A 12,654-nucleotide genomic window follows, 5' to 3' on the forward strand; every position below is an offset into this window, starting at 1 on the left:
CAATCTTTATAACAGACAACTGAGAGGACACAACAAAGCCAAATTTAACAACAAAGACTGTCACACTAAAAAAGAAACACATATGGCAGCTGACTGTCAGCGCACGACAGGCACAGCGTCTCCAGCGTCGCATGCAGCCTCATATCAAAGATACTAAACAGTACTGTAATCCCAGACTTTGATCACGTGAGCACAAACTTGGCCAAATGGGAAGGCGAGTCTCTGTAGTACGCTTCCGACCGCCATTACATTACAATGCGTGGTGGGCTGGACGATCGTGCGCGAGAAAAAAAATGTTACAGCGGCGCGTCGCGTCAAGCAAACACACACAAGAGGGTGAGAATGACACACTCGGGCTTCACGCGCACTTATTTACCAATATAATAACACGCTGCGAGGGATAACCACAACGAGGAAGGAAGGGAGGAAGGAAGGAGTCTCTGCTGAGGAAACCATGCACATGTTTGAGGATTTAATTCAATGATCAAATCATCATTTTCTCGAGGAAGGAGGAGGAGGAGGAATCGCTTTTAAATGTCGTAAAGGAAAAATCTGCAGCAGGCAACATATTCTTTATGTCAGCGATTGGCGCCACGCGAGGGCTGTCACTTTTGCGTAAAGTGTGCATTTAAAACACAATAAACCCTGTTTTTGTGCTACATTGTGGCTGCTGTGGACGCGAGAGGACGTTTCGTAATGATATCAAACTGAAAGGAAGGAAGGATTTTTTCAAACCTCCGTCTACAGAAGCCTGCTCGCCGTTTTCCTGCTGCTGCTGCTGCTGCTGGTGGAGTGTAAGAATAGTTGTTCTTGTCTGATCGCTTTGACTCATGATTCGGGGTTATACTGGGAACCCGCCGCCCTGCCTCTGCCACACAGAGGAGCACTGGTGGGGGCTTTTTCTTTCTCTTTTCCTCAGCGACCCCTCTCTCTTTTCGTCTGCGGTCCGTTTAATACAAGAGCAACAGAGGGATTAAACATTCCTGCTCGCAGCGCCTGTTTGCGCGAGGCAGACTAGGTTACATTGTGAGAGGAACGGGTTGTGGTAAGAAAGGAGGCTATAAATAGCTCATGCAATTCTCGAAAACTATCACAAGTGGTGCATCAGCTTGTGGAGCAGACGGAATCAGATATCCTGCGTGTAATGTCTCGCTTTTAAGTTGATTGTTCTGCAAAGCGTTGGACGGGTGGTGTTTTTTGGAAGAAGTTTTGACTCATATTTTGGCATTTTTTGGGCTGTGTTTCGGCACGGAAGATAAGCTTTCCCCATGGATTATTGCTCATTTAATGATGAAACTATCAGCGGACAGACTGATATGGAAACAGGCTGATCTTCTGTGCGTTTGGATCGAAATGGATACATTTTTGTGCTCTCCGCCTTTGACAATGATCACATTTGGAACCGCCTGACCTGGATTGTAACAATGTTTTGATCCCCGGATTTACATTACAACATTATATCCGCTTGGGGCTTCATGGATGCGTTCTGCACTTCTTTCTGAAAACGCCCAATTCTTCGTCTATTATCCGGACGTCTCGTGAGGTTTTAATCCGGCTTGTTTTAAGGAAATAGATTTGTCAGCCCTACTCGGTGTTTGGTACCGATGTAGGATTTCGACATGCCCAGCGCTGACGACCCCAACGGCGGACGATTATGACTACAACAGCGAACTGGGTGGCTAACGGGGCAAGCCTTGAGGACTGCCACTCCAACCTCTTCTCTCTGGTACAGTATCATATATAAATCACGCACGTCACACTGACACGCGAGCCAGCTGTGATCGACAAGTCATGAGACCGTGGGAGGCACGCGTAAATGTGTGTCTGCTGTACAAAGGTGAACCAATTGCTGGTGTTGTTATTGGGTAATCATTAGCACGGGTTAAAAAAAGCACAATACTCACCACTGAGCCTGTTATAATAAGACATCTCAGCATATAGGTTCAAATAAACCTGATTTAAAGGAAACACTCTATTTACATATTTAATGGGAAACCGAAACATCATTACAGAATTGAAACCACAATTTTAAACGTTTCTTAAAAAAGAAAGTGACACCTTGTTTTGGCACCCTTTGCACTTCTTAGCACACAAAAAGAAACTATAAGTCTGTCTGGAAATGCAGTTTGCAACTAAAGCAGCTGTACACTCAGTTTGGTATGTTTTTGCACTTTTATCACACACACAGAAGGTGATACCCTAACATGCTCCAAAATCAAGTTTGAAATGTCACCTAAAGAACTCACCACTTATTGGGTTAATTCATAAACACATGGCATCAAGCTGAAAATACCATATTCAAATCCTAATAAAGGAAGGGTCACTCATTTTGGCATGTTTTTGCACCTTTTGTTACACTATAATGCCTTAAATTTAAATACCACATCATACCAAAAAACAATCCACCACTAATATGACACTTGAATATACCATAGACTATTGTGCTTAAGTTCAAATACAGTTTTTAAATCCTAGCAAAAAAATCTGGCTACTTATTTCAGCCAGTTTTTGCACTGTCTAGTTCACAGACAGTCACTAACATATTTAACACTCATATAATTTTCTTCAAATAATAATTTATAACCTGACCAGCTTTCTTGGCATGTTCTTGCACTTTCTAGTACATAGACAGTTCAAAAACATATCCCAAAACTCTTGAGAAACAATACGGAATAAACTGCTCTCTTATTTAAACAAGGTTTGCTTATTCCATCACTCAAACAGGACATAAACACTCATTTTACCCAGCATTCTCCTCCTCCCCTTTGAACAGTGATTTCTCAGGAAATGTTGCTGGAACTCTGTTGCATTGCCAGGCAACTAAGTTTGAAAAAAACAAAAAACAAACCTCCACTGTTTAGTATTTAAAGCCACAAATCAAAGCTTTGGCAGCTCGGCATGTTGGTCTACTTATACAAGGCTCACCTGCTATGCATTGAACGATTAAGGAAATGTTGTGAGGCAGGTTAATAAGAATTTGACTGGCAGCACACAGCAGAAACAGGCACTTTCAAAGTCTTTATCTGAAGAAAGGGGGTTTTTTGGCTCCGCAGGCAGCATCATTTCTGCAGAAGTGACTGGTTTTAAGGGTGCAGGAGACTGAGCAGTGTGTTTTCACAGTTTTCATCCTGCAATCAGCGAGTTAACTGTCCTACTACAGAAGGCAGCCGAGTGGAAAGGCATGCAGTATAGACTGAGCCCAGAACGCTGAGAAGCACACAAACATAGGGGTCCTGAGGGCTTTGTAGGTGAGCGTGCAGGTCTGTTATACACTTCAACGTATCATGTCAAACACTAAAGAAACTGATGTCTTATGGCACATATTTTCTGTGCCTCTTTGTGGATCACTGGGAAGAGAAACAAACTTTAGAGGGTCACACATGCAGCTTATCCAAATCTCTAGAAATGTCAAACAAAGCACTTGCAGCTCTTCTTCTTCTCCTCTGTGTCAGAGGAAAGGAGGACTGAAAATAATATCTTAAGCTCTTCAGAAGCATCTTGTTTAAAATTCCTGTGCACAGACGCTGAAATCCAAAGCATCACACGTCTTAAATTCACTCAGTCTGACACGTTACAGCGATTACGTCTCTGTCAGCCCTTCAGTCGAGGTTATTCCCTCGTGGAAAAAAGCTTTCATTCACTCGCCGTGGCGTTTGTTGGCCGTCGTGCTGGCCCCTGTGTGAACATCCCTTTCAAAGCGAGGGAGAGAGAGACCATCCATCAGCTGGCTTGTTGAGAATATTTATGACTGGATGGTGAACAGCGGTGGCTCTCTGGCAGGACTCCTACAGGGAAGTCTTAGACAGAAAATATAACAATAATGACACTAAGAGGGTCCTGGTTAGAGGGTATGAATGAGACAAAGAGACAGACAGCCGGATGCAGATTGCATTCTAATGTGGAGAATTAGACACTTGTGCTTTTATGCTGAAAGAGTATTGATCCAGCAAAGGAACACTTGAAAACTATCCTGCATGTACATAAACCACTCCTCACTTGGTTTGCTATTTAAACAGATAGATAGATATTGGTTTCATTTTTTTTCATACAGCATACATTTTGATAATATTACAGTTGGAGGTGTTTTTAGGAACATTAAGTGGTTCTGGTTGTCAGATTTGAGGATTTTCTTCTTCTTTGTAGTTTATGTCTGCGTTTAGCTTGTACACTATGGTATCCTGTTGTGGCTGTGGTTCTGAGGTATCATGGTTATTGACTTTCATGTAAATGCCATGATGTGGAGGAAAGGGTTTAGAATTTTACCGTGTTAGAGTTTTTTTTTTTCATCCTTATCTAAACAATCAGTGACAGAAGTTTATGTATTTTTTTAAATTACTTACTCAAGTGTCCTGGTAGTAGAGCTGACACCTTAAATATACAAATAAGCATTGAGTGTTTATATTCTTGTTGAAACCCAAAGTGTTTGAGCATGGTATTGATCTCATTTATAAAATGGTTATTGCATTTAACCTGAGACACTTTGATATTGACATCCATGAATGCATGAGTAAGACAGTACCGAGGTGCAGATTAAGACCAAATCCTGGTTTACCTGAATCTAGCTTGTCACCTAGGAGTTGCTGAACTTGCCATACAAAGGACCCACATATAGCATTAGCCTGTGATATGGACCACTCTGCACAATTTCTAGAATACCTGAAACATACCGATGGTAAATTAAAAAAATTAAACATTCAACATCTTATTTTTTCTCTCAGCTGTAGTTCATTCATTACATTTAATGACTGTCTGCTGTTATAAACAGTCTTTTTAATTCCTTCAGGAAAATATTTAACAGCAGTAGTAACAGTGAACCACTCACTCTTCACTTTTTGGGGGGGTTACATTTTCTCCCCTCTGTCCTCAAAGTTTTCACCACCCCCATAGTGCCCCCGATGACCTCCTGGGAGGTCAGGACCCCCTCTGTAAAAAAAAAAAAAAACCCAGAGCACTCAGATAGAAATTTAAAAAAGGTACCATACAAACACATGATCCAGATTTTGCTGTTTCAAATAAAGACAGTTTGTTTAGAAATCAAATCACGACTGCATACAGATATTTAAAAACCTGTGGTAGTTTTTGCAGGAAATTTTATAACGAGGCTTCACATGTTACAAGTAAAACCACATCCTTGTAAGACCCAGAACCCACAGTTTGAAATGTGAACTGACTTTTTTCCCCCTGTAATCTAAAGCTACTGTAAGAAATATTAAGTTTGTGTTTATTTTGGTGCCTCCTGTGGACAAAGCGATACCTCGCCTCTCTTTGCTGAAATTTCTTGTCAATGTTTTAGTTATTTTAGTTATTTTTCATTTTATTTTTACTGTGCCTTTTCTTAACAGTCAAATGTATGACTCAGTGGAAATCTTTTCAACTGAAAAAAAAATAAGGCTTTGTAGGCAGCATAAGTTTCATCACCTAGAATTGCATCTACCCCCTAACAGCAGTTTCAGACATATAAAATAACTACATAGAAATAGTCAGTCCTCCTAATGCTGATGTGTTTGATTCCTTTTAGAGATTATAAAGAACGCCACAGTATTAATTTCAATCTGTTTTATAACCAGCTAAAAACTCATCACAGGAGCTTTTATGAAGATGCTTTAATTCCACAAAACTTGGTAAATTAAGAATTAAAGACACTGAGTTTTCTAACCCTTTCCCTCATGCAAGCATACATAAAGGATCTGTACCTAACCTGTGGCAGCCTGTCAAACAGCATTCCAGCTTGTGCGAACCTCATCCTTAACACTGATTTACTGGCTGTTATTGCAACCTGCATCAATAAAAAAAGTACCTTTAGAAAGTAAAAGTGGCCATAGCGGGGGACTTGACGGGGGCAGGAGCAGATTACTGTCATGCTCTCTTTCTTTCTCTGCGAGGCCGGTGTCACATACTTGGGATCCCTGCAATCGCACAAACCCACAAAACAACTGTCTGGTGTGCTGGTGATCATCCATCTGTGACTGAAAGCAAACGAGACCCCTCGTATGTGGGGAGGGAAAAAAAGATTGTAGCAAAGAGGAGGGAAGGGAAAGGGTGGAGGAAGGAGAGAAGGAGAGGAGAAACAGAGGAATGTTTTCAGCTGCAGCAGAATCTGTTTTCATTTTAGGAAAGTATTATGACTGATGTGCATTTCCTGACTGCTAGCCTCAGCCTTAGTGTGTGAGAGAGAGAAACTGAGAGTGAGACAGAGCAGGGGAGAAAATTAAAGAGGGAGGAACATAATGAGAGAGAGAGAGAGAGGAGAGAGAGAAAACAGTCATCTTTTCTGTGGACTGGGCAGGTTTTTTTCTCTTCTGACACTGACTCGAGCCAGAGCCTGAATATGAAATGCGAGGAGGAGACAGTTAAGAGCTCGCCTCACGACACAGGAAGCCTCAGTGTGTGTGTGTGTGTGTGTGTGTGTGTGTGTGTCTGCCTGTATGTGTGTTTGTGTGCTGTAAACACTGTAAACCATCTCCACTCGGGAGACAAACTTCAAACACCCATCATATTATACACACAGACACAGATGCATTCACAAACACCACGGAGAAAAGGAAAAAAAAAAACACCCACATGCTCGTACAAACATATGTAGCAGAAATGCAACACACACTTAAATCTTCCACCCACACACATAAACGCGGACCATATATCCTATATCCTAAGGATGCATGCTTGTACAAACATAGGTGGTATGCATGCAGAGGCCTTAATTAGAGGACTTCCTGTGTCCCCTCGATGGTAATTAAGTGTCCTCAAGTGCAGGTCTAATGTGATCAACTAAGAGGTGCTCATTAGCCCAACTGTATTCCAATAGAGATCCTGCATGTATAATAATAATGATGGTAGTGTCTGGTGTTGAAATAAAGCACTAAGAGATGAGGCAGAGGGAGAACCATTAACAGCACAGTCCTGATTTATGGCAGGTGAGTGGCCGTGCCGTGTAAGAAGAAGGAGGTAATCAGGGATGGAGGCTTTTTAATATAGACTGTTTGCATTCCCTGGTTATTAATGATGGGAGTGTAGCAAGATGCTTAAGGATGAGGAGAGGCAGTGGTTGGATGAAGTGAGTGTCAGGATCTGCTAGGTCGGGTAATCGGTCTAATTGGAGTTCATGTAAGGACAGGTAGAGTGTGAAAACTAGTGCAGGTACGACACTTAAGTGTTGGTACTAATGACACCATAATGTCAGGTTCTAATATCAAGGGAGTTAAGTCAAGTGAGTTGATTTATGTTGGATTTTTGAGAACCCAAAAAAGGTTGACCAAAGTGCCTCAGAAAAGATAAGGAATGACCATATTTGGGAAGATTTGGAGGGAATTGTTATAAAAATATTCCATCTGACCACAACTCCTCTGTCCATTCACTTAAAACTTTTTAAATTGTGATTTATTAACTGTTTGCTATCTAAACTCTGTTTGTTTTTAATGTTGTAAGGTGACCTTGAGTGCCAAGAAAGGCGCCTATAAATAAAATGCATTATTGTTATTATTATTAAAAACAAGTCACAGCACGAACAGTGTCGCATTTATTAAACAGACTAAAATACAGTTGAATTAAAGCTAAAGCATGACAAACAACTCTTTGGGATGACAAATAAAAGGTTAAAAAAAGGGTTTTAGAAAAGTCATCAAGATGTAAATTGAGTTGGAAGATGATATCATAGGTAAACTGTTCCAACAACTGAAATAACCAATTTCCATTAATTGAAAGAAGTCAAAGATCGCAAATTTTAACATTATCTGATGTTGAAATCAGTTGTAATCTTCCAGCAAAGAAATTAACATATTACGTATTTTTTTGTTATAATACAACGTATGGGTACAAGACACTATTTCATTGAAATGTGTGGTATAATATACATTTTATATTTTTATATAATTTTTTTCAGAGACACAAGCTAACTTGACCCTGCAAGATTTTTTTGTCCTACCACAAAATATTACAATTTAAATAATAATAAAATAATATTAAAGAAGATTCTTTATTGTCAATATTCTGGCTGCATTTTTTTTTTTTTAAAAAGCCGTTTTATATGATTGGAATTTCTGATATTGAAACTAACGTCAGCAGGACTAAGTGTAGGACCCTCGGGGTAATTTGTTGTGAAAATAGGTTACCATATGAAACATTTGTATGTGTTGATCTTGTGTGTGGTGGAAGGACTCAAAATGAACAACAAAACCTGCTTGTTTCATTGTTTGAACATGTTTCTCAGGTCAATATTATGGCTCATTGATGAGTTTTTAATAGTTTCTGGTCAACAATTGAGGTCATAGACCCAGAGGAATAAGCTACACATACAGTAAGCAGTAGAAGGATCAATTTCATATTTTTTTGTTCTTAACACGGGCTTCATAGACACTAAGATAAATATATATAGATAACATTGGAATTTTCCTTAGAGCAGGAAGTCCTGATAAGAAGATCTGATAAGCTGAAATCTGACCAGGCTTTTGTTACTAGCTGCTGGTAGTAGACCCTTTTAGAGACTGTTAAAGAGTGTAAAAACTCTGAAAGTGTCGTTTATATTGAGACATTTTAGTTTGACATTGAAGCCATGGCAGCGTCCTACTCAAGAAGAGGATCAGTCCAGGTTTCTAAGGCTTCAGTCTTGTGCCCTATGGAGCCGCTCCATCTGGCTGCTTCTCACTGAACAGTCCACCCCCCCTACGCCCCAACCTGCACTTTTGGCTCCACTTGCTCACTATTTTGACAGCTAGCTCTGGCTTCACCTTGAGTCTGTGTGTGTGGAGCCTCCCACAAATCTGCCCCTGTCACTGCTGTGGGAATCCCTTGTCATCTCAGTATGACTCAAGCCGGCAGTAGCCCACCTGTGTGAACACGGCTCTCTGTATGTCACACAAAGACATAAATGTTCCTCAGATAGTTCACTGCTGTGACAAACTAGTGTGTGAAGAAGTGCTGTTACTGGATGAAAACTTACAGGAAAGGGCAGAGTCAAGTACATATTCATTCATTTCCCTTTAGATTAGGATCACAATATCAGATTTTATCCTCATAATCAAAATTCAAAATAATGATATCTCTAAATAATTATTTATATTATAGCTTATTATAGGTTAGCTAGGTTTGCAGTATTTAAAGACACAAACGGTTTAAACAGACTTCACTTTGTGAAATCAACATACATTATAACTAATTATTTTCTTCACAATAAAGAGATAATTTTAGACACCAGCCACAACAGCTAACAATATTAGACTAAGGGGCTCAAAACTAAGACCGGCTGCTGTCTAAAGGTAGTCCTTCTCGATTTTTACAATCCATTAAGTTACTTTTCTAATCAGGAAAGGGTGATGGTTTGTCTAATATTATTATATTACTCTTTTAAAACTGAACCCTGGTGACGTCAGAGGAAAATGGCTGCTGTGGAAATCTGTTGAATTGATTGGATACAGGAGGACACTTATGATTCCTTTCTACATCTCTTTACTTTAAATCCTCCTAAGTGTAGTCATGAATCTTATCTGAGCTGTATCCATGTCAGGGCTCTGTCACTGATATGAAAAGAGGGAGAGAGGGGAGAGAGAGGGAGAGAGGGAGGAGAGGGAGGGAGAGAGGGAGAGAGAGGGAGAGGAGAGAGAGAGAGAGAGAACCACCGCTGGTCCTGGAGCTGGAAATGGGCCGGGATGGTCAGGAGGAGTATTTCTGAGCACGGTGGCTTGAGTGTGAAATATGTAAGCCCTGCAGTGCCAGCTGTGTGCTATTCTCAGAGCCTGCTGGGTTTCTGTGTGTGTGCAGAGCAACACAAGGCTGAGTGGGAACAGAGGATTGGTAGGAATGAGCAATAGCTAAAGCCACCAAGTTCTTGAGTAGTTGGAAAGTAAGCTAGTTATCTGGCACACAGACAGACTGATCGATGAACTGAGGAACCGTTAGAAACAGTCTCAATACAAAAATTATATTAAAATGACAATATAATGGGACTACTTAAAAGTGATTTACAGCTTTACTATGAAAGCTTTATATCTTTATATTTAATGTTCACTGCTAATTTACAGCTCGGTCTAGATTTGTGATTTTAGTCTTTGTAATCATGGCGAATCACTGGATTTCATTAGATCATCAGGTTTTGTTGTTCTGCGGACTTGTGAGATACAGTTGCCCGCTGACATCACTCTGATAAGCTTCACCTGATATGCTCAGCTCGTGGGTGGTAGCTCTAACTTGAAGCACTTGGGGGATATTTTAATTCAGTTTGACACAAACTGCATATTACTTTTGACTTTTCAACTGAGCAGTCTGGGAGGTCTTTTTTAAAGTGAGATGTCCCATTCAAAAGCGCAGTGGTGTCGTTATTTTCCATCACAGCTGCAGCTGGAAGCAGAAAGACGCTGCAGTGACTAAACTGTATGCCAGAATGAACAAAATAACACCCAGTGAAATTGTTACGTTTTAATTTCAGACCTAAATTACATGATGATTAAGGCATTAATGCTGACAGCTCTTGTTTTTACACACCACTGTATGAGATGTGGAATGAATAGATTTTAATGACATCTGCAACCATTCATTTCTATCCCCCATACATCAAACAGGAAACGTTTTTTGTCATTCTGACACATTTTGGATAGAAATATATATTTTTGAATTTAAGAGTTGCACAAGTAGGATGATTGCAATATTGGAGACTAAGACCTTGGTACAGTTTTGAAAGACTGAATCTTAACTTAGAATATAAGAATAAGTACCTCTGAATTTTGCTTGATCATAAAACTTGCTGACTGATGTCTTATGTAGCAGAAACAGTTTGTGTGTCTCTGTTTTCCCACCAGGCTTCGACACATTTCCTCTACGAACACTCTTTGTACTCTATGGATTAACACCACTTTCCTCTCATCTATTACATTCTGGATGTGTTGCTACATCGTCGCTGGTTTGGACCCCAGTTCGTGGGCCTGCTGCCTGATTGGTCGATAAATTCCAGAAACAGATATAAATCTGTGTCCAATGATTATTCTGTGCCAACATGAGACCTTGAGCTAATTTGTTGGGTGAAAAAAAAATCACTTCACAATCTCCTCACCTGACTGCAGACCACATCACAAAGAGAATTTCTTTAAAGTGAGACGCTGCCCTGCTTGTAGCGGGGTAAATATTTTCTAGCAAGCCCGACAGCTTTGCCAATATCATGCTTGGCTGGGATTCAATTGCAGTTAGAGCACACTTAGGTTAATAGGGTGTCTTTTAGGGTGAGAGAGAGAAAACATAAACGTTGGCTGCCATCGCTGTTGCAAATCCTATTATCATGTTCCATTGAGAGATTATCTGCGACCAATCAAACGGGTGCTTGATGAGAAACAAACACATTATGTGCAGACTGTTGATTCACAGCCATTTGTGGTGCATTGATTGCTGCGCACTGCCAAACGGCGCTCTCTCTCATCCTGAATTAGACAGACACCCATGATTTTCAAATTCTAATGGAAATTTGCACAGCTCCATTTCAGACCTGGATGCCTTCATATAGATTAAGATGGACTTTTTAGAATGAAAGTCAGACAGATGGGGTTCTACATTGAAAAGATATAAACCTGCCATGTTGCTTTTGTATTTGTTGTAAAGAGTGAATGGGAAGGAAAGGAGAGGGATTATGTACGACTGTGTGTAAGCATAGGGACTTCTGGTGTATAAAATCTGATTGGCTGCCACTCCCACTCAGTAAGCAAGCAGCAAATCACAGACAGCAGACAGGTGAGTTGCAAGTTGAGACCTTTTCTGAATCTGTTGTGACCACAGTGAAATAAAGCCTTCCCTGTCCTGCACACACACACACACACACACACACACACACACCCACAACCATGCACACACAGAAACAGAAATATTTGTTTGTCTGCTTGTGTAATGGATCAAGAAAAGTCCTGCTGCGCTGTCATTTATCACAATTGGACATCCCGGTGGAAAAAAATCATGCCGGAAATTACAAGCCCTAAATGAGATATTTTTTCATACCTCTCATGCTCCATTTGCCCAATTTCAGGAACAATCACACTATTAACTACTTGTAGGCATTTCAGAAAACCTCCATGCTGTGCTAATTGTACAATTAGCGTGCCGTCAATTTTTCACTGCACTGTTGCTTGTAATCTCAGGACTTTCCTGACCCATGTATGACGTGATAGATTATATCCTCTGCTGATTTATTCCAGCTGTATGGGAACACATAGAGAGGCTTCATGCAGACCAAACACTGCAGATTGATTTCTCTGTGACATTCACAGTAAATAAGCTCCACAGAAGTGCTTGCGATGTTTTATATTTCCACCAGTAACCCTGGAGACAGAAATATCAAAAAATTGAAAATCATTGCTGAATTCCTATAAGATGTTGTAGTGTTGCCTAGGCAACTGTTTTACTTTTCTCTCTGTCCTCTAGTTTCTCTCTTGGATTCTCAGTTTTGCTGTCTTTTGTGTGTCATTTCTTTCTCCCTGTTTATGGCTTGTCACGGTTAATTACGTTACCCCAGAGACGCTCGTAAAGCAGAGCCTGGTTTATTTATTTGCACGTTAATAATTTAGGCCAAGGCAGGGCGGACCCGCTTTAGCCACGTCCCTCTTTACGCTTTTAAAAGCCATCCTGACGCTTGCAGCTTTCTGTTTGTTTTTTTATTTGCCACAACGGGCTGGGATCTTTCAGCCC

The 12,654-nt window shown here is 40.4% G+C and overlaps 1 protein-coding gene across 3 annotated transcripts in view; it reads left to right on the forward strand.

The window, feature by feature from the left end:
* Nucleotides 1-232: 232 nt before the first annotated feature.
* Nucleotides 233-12,654, forward strand: part of LOC117831615 (mediator of RNA polymerase II transcription subunit 13-like) — a 94,500-nt gene continuing 82,078 nt past the window's right edge. For all 3 annotated transcript variants that reach the window (XM_034710381.1, XM_034710383.1, XM_034710384.1), the window contains exon 1: nt 233-1,726. In XM_034710381.1, the coding sequence (XP_034566272.1) occupies nt 1,655-1,726 (72 nt within the window). In that variant the 5' untranslated portion in view covers nt 233-1,654. The remainder of the gene's footprint in view (nt 1,727-12,654) is intronic.

The sequence above is a fragment of the Notolabrus celidotus genome, chromosome 19 (genome assembly GCF_009762535.1).
Source record: "Notolabrus celidotus isolate fNotCel1 chromosome 19, fNotCel1.pri, whole genome shotgun sequence".
In the NCBI taxonomy this organism is placed as follows: domain Eukaryota; kingdom Metazoa; phylum Chordata; class Actinopteri; order Labriformes; family Labridae; genus Notolabrus; species Notolabrus celidotus.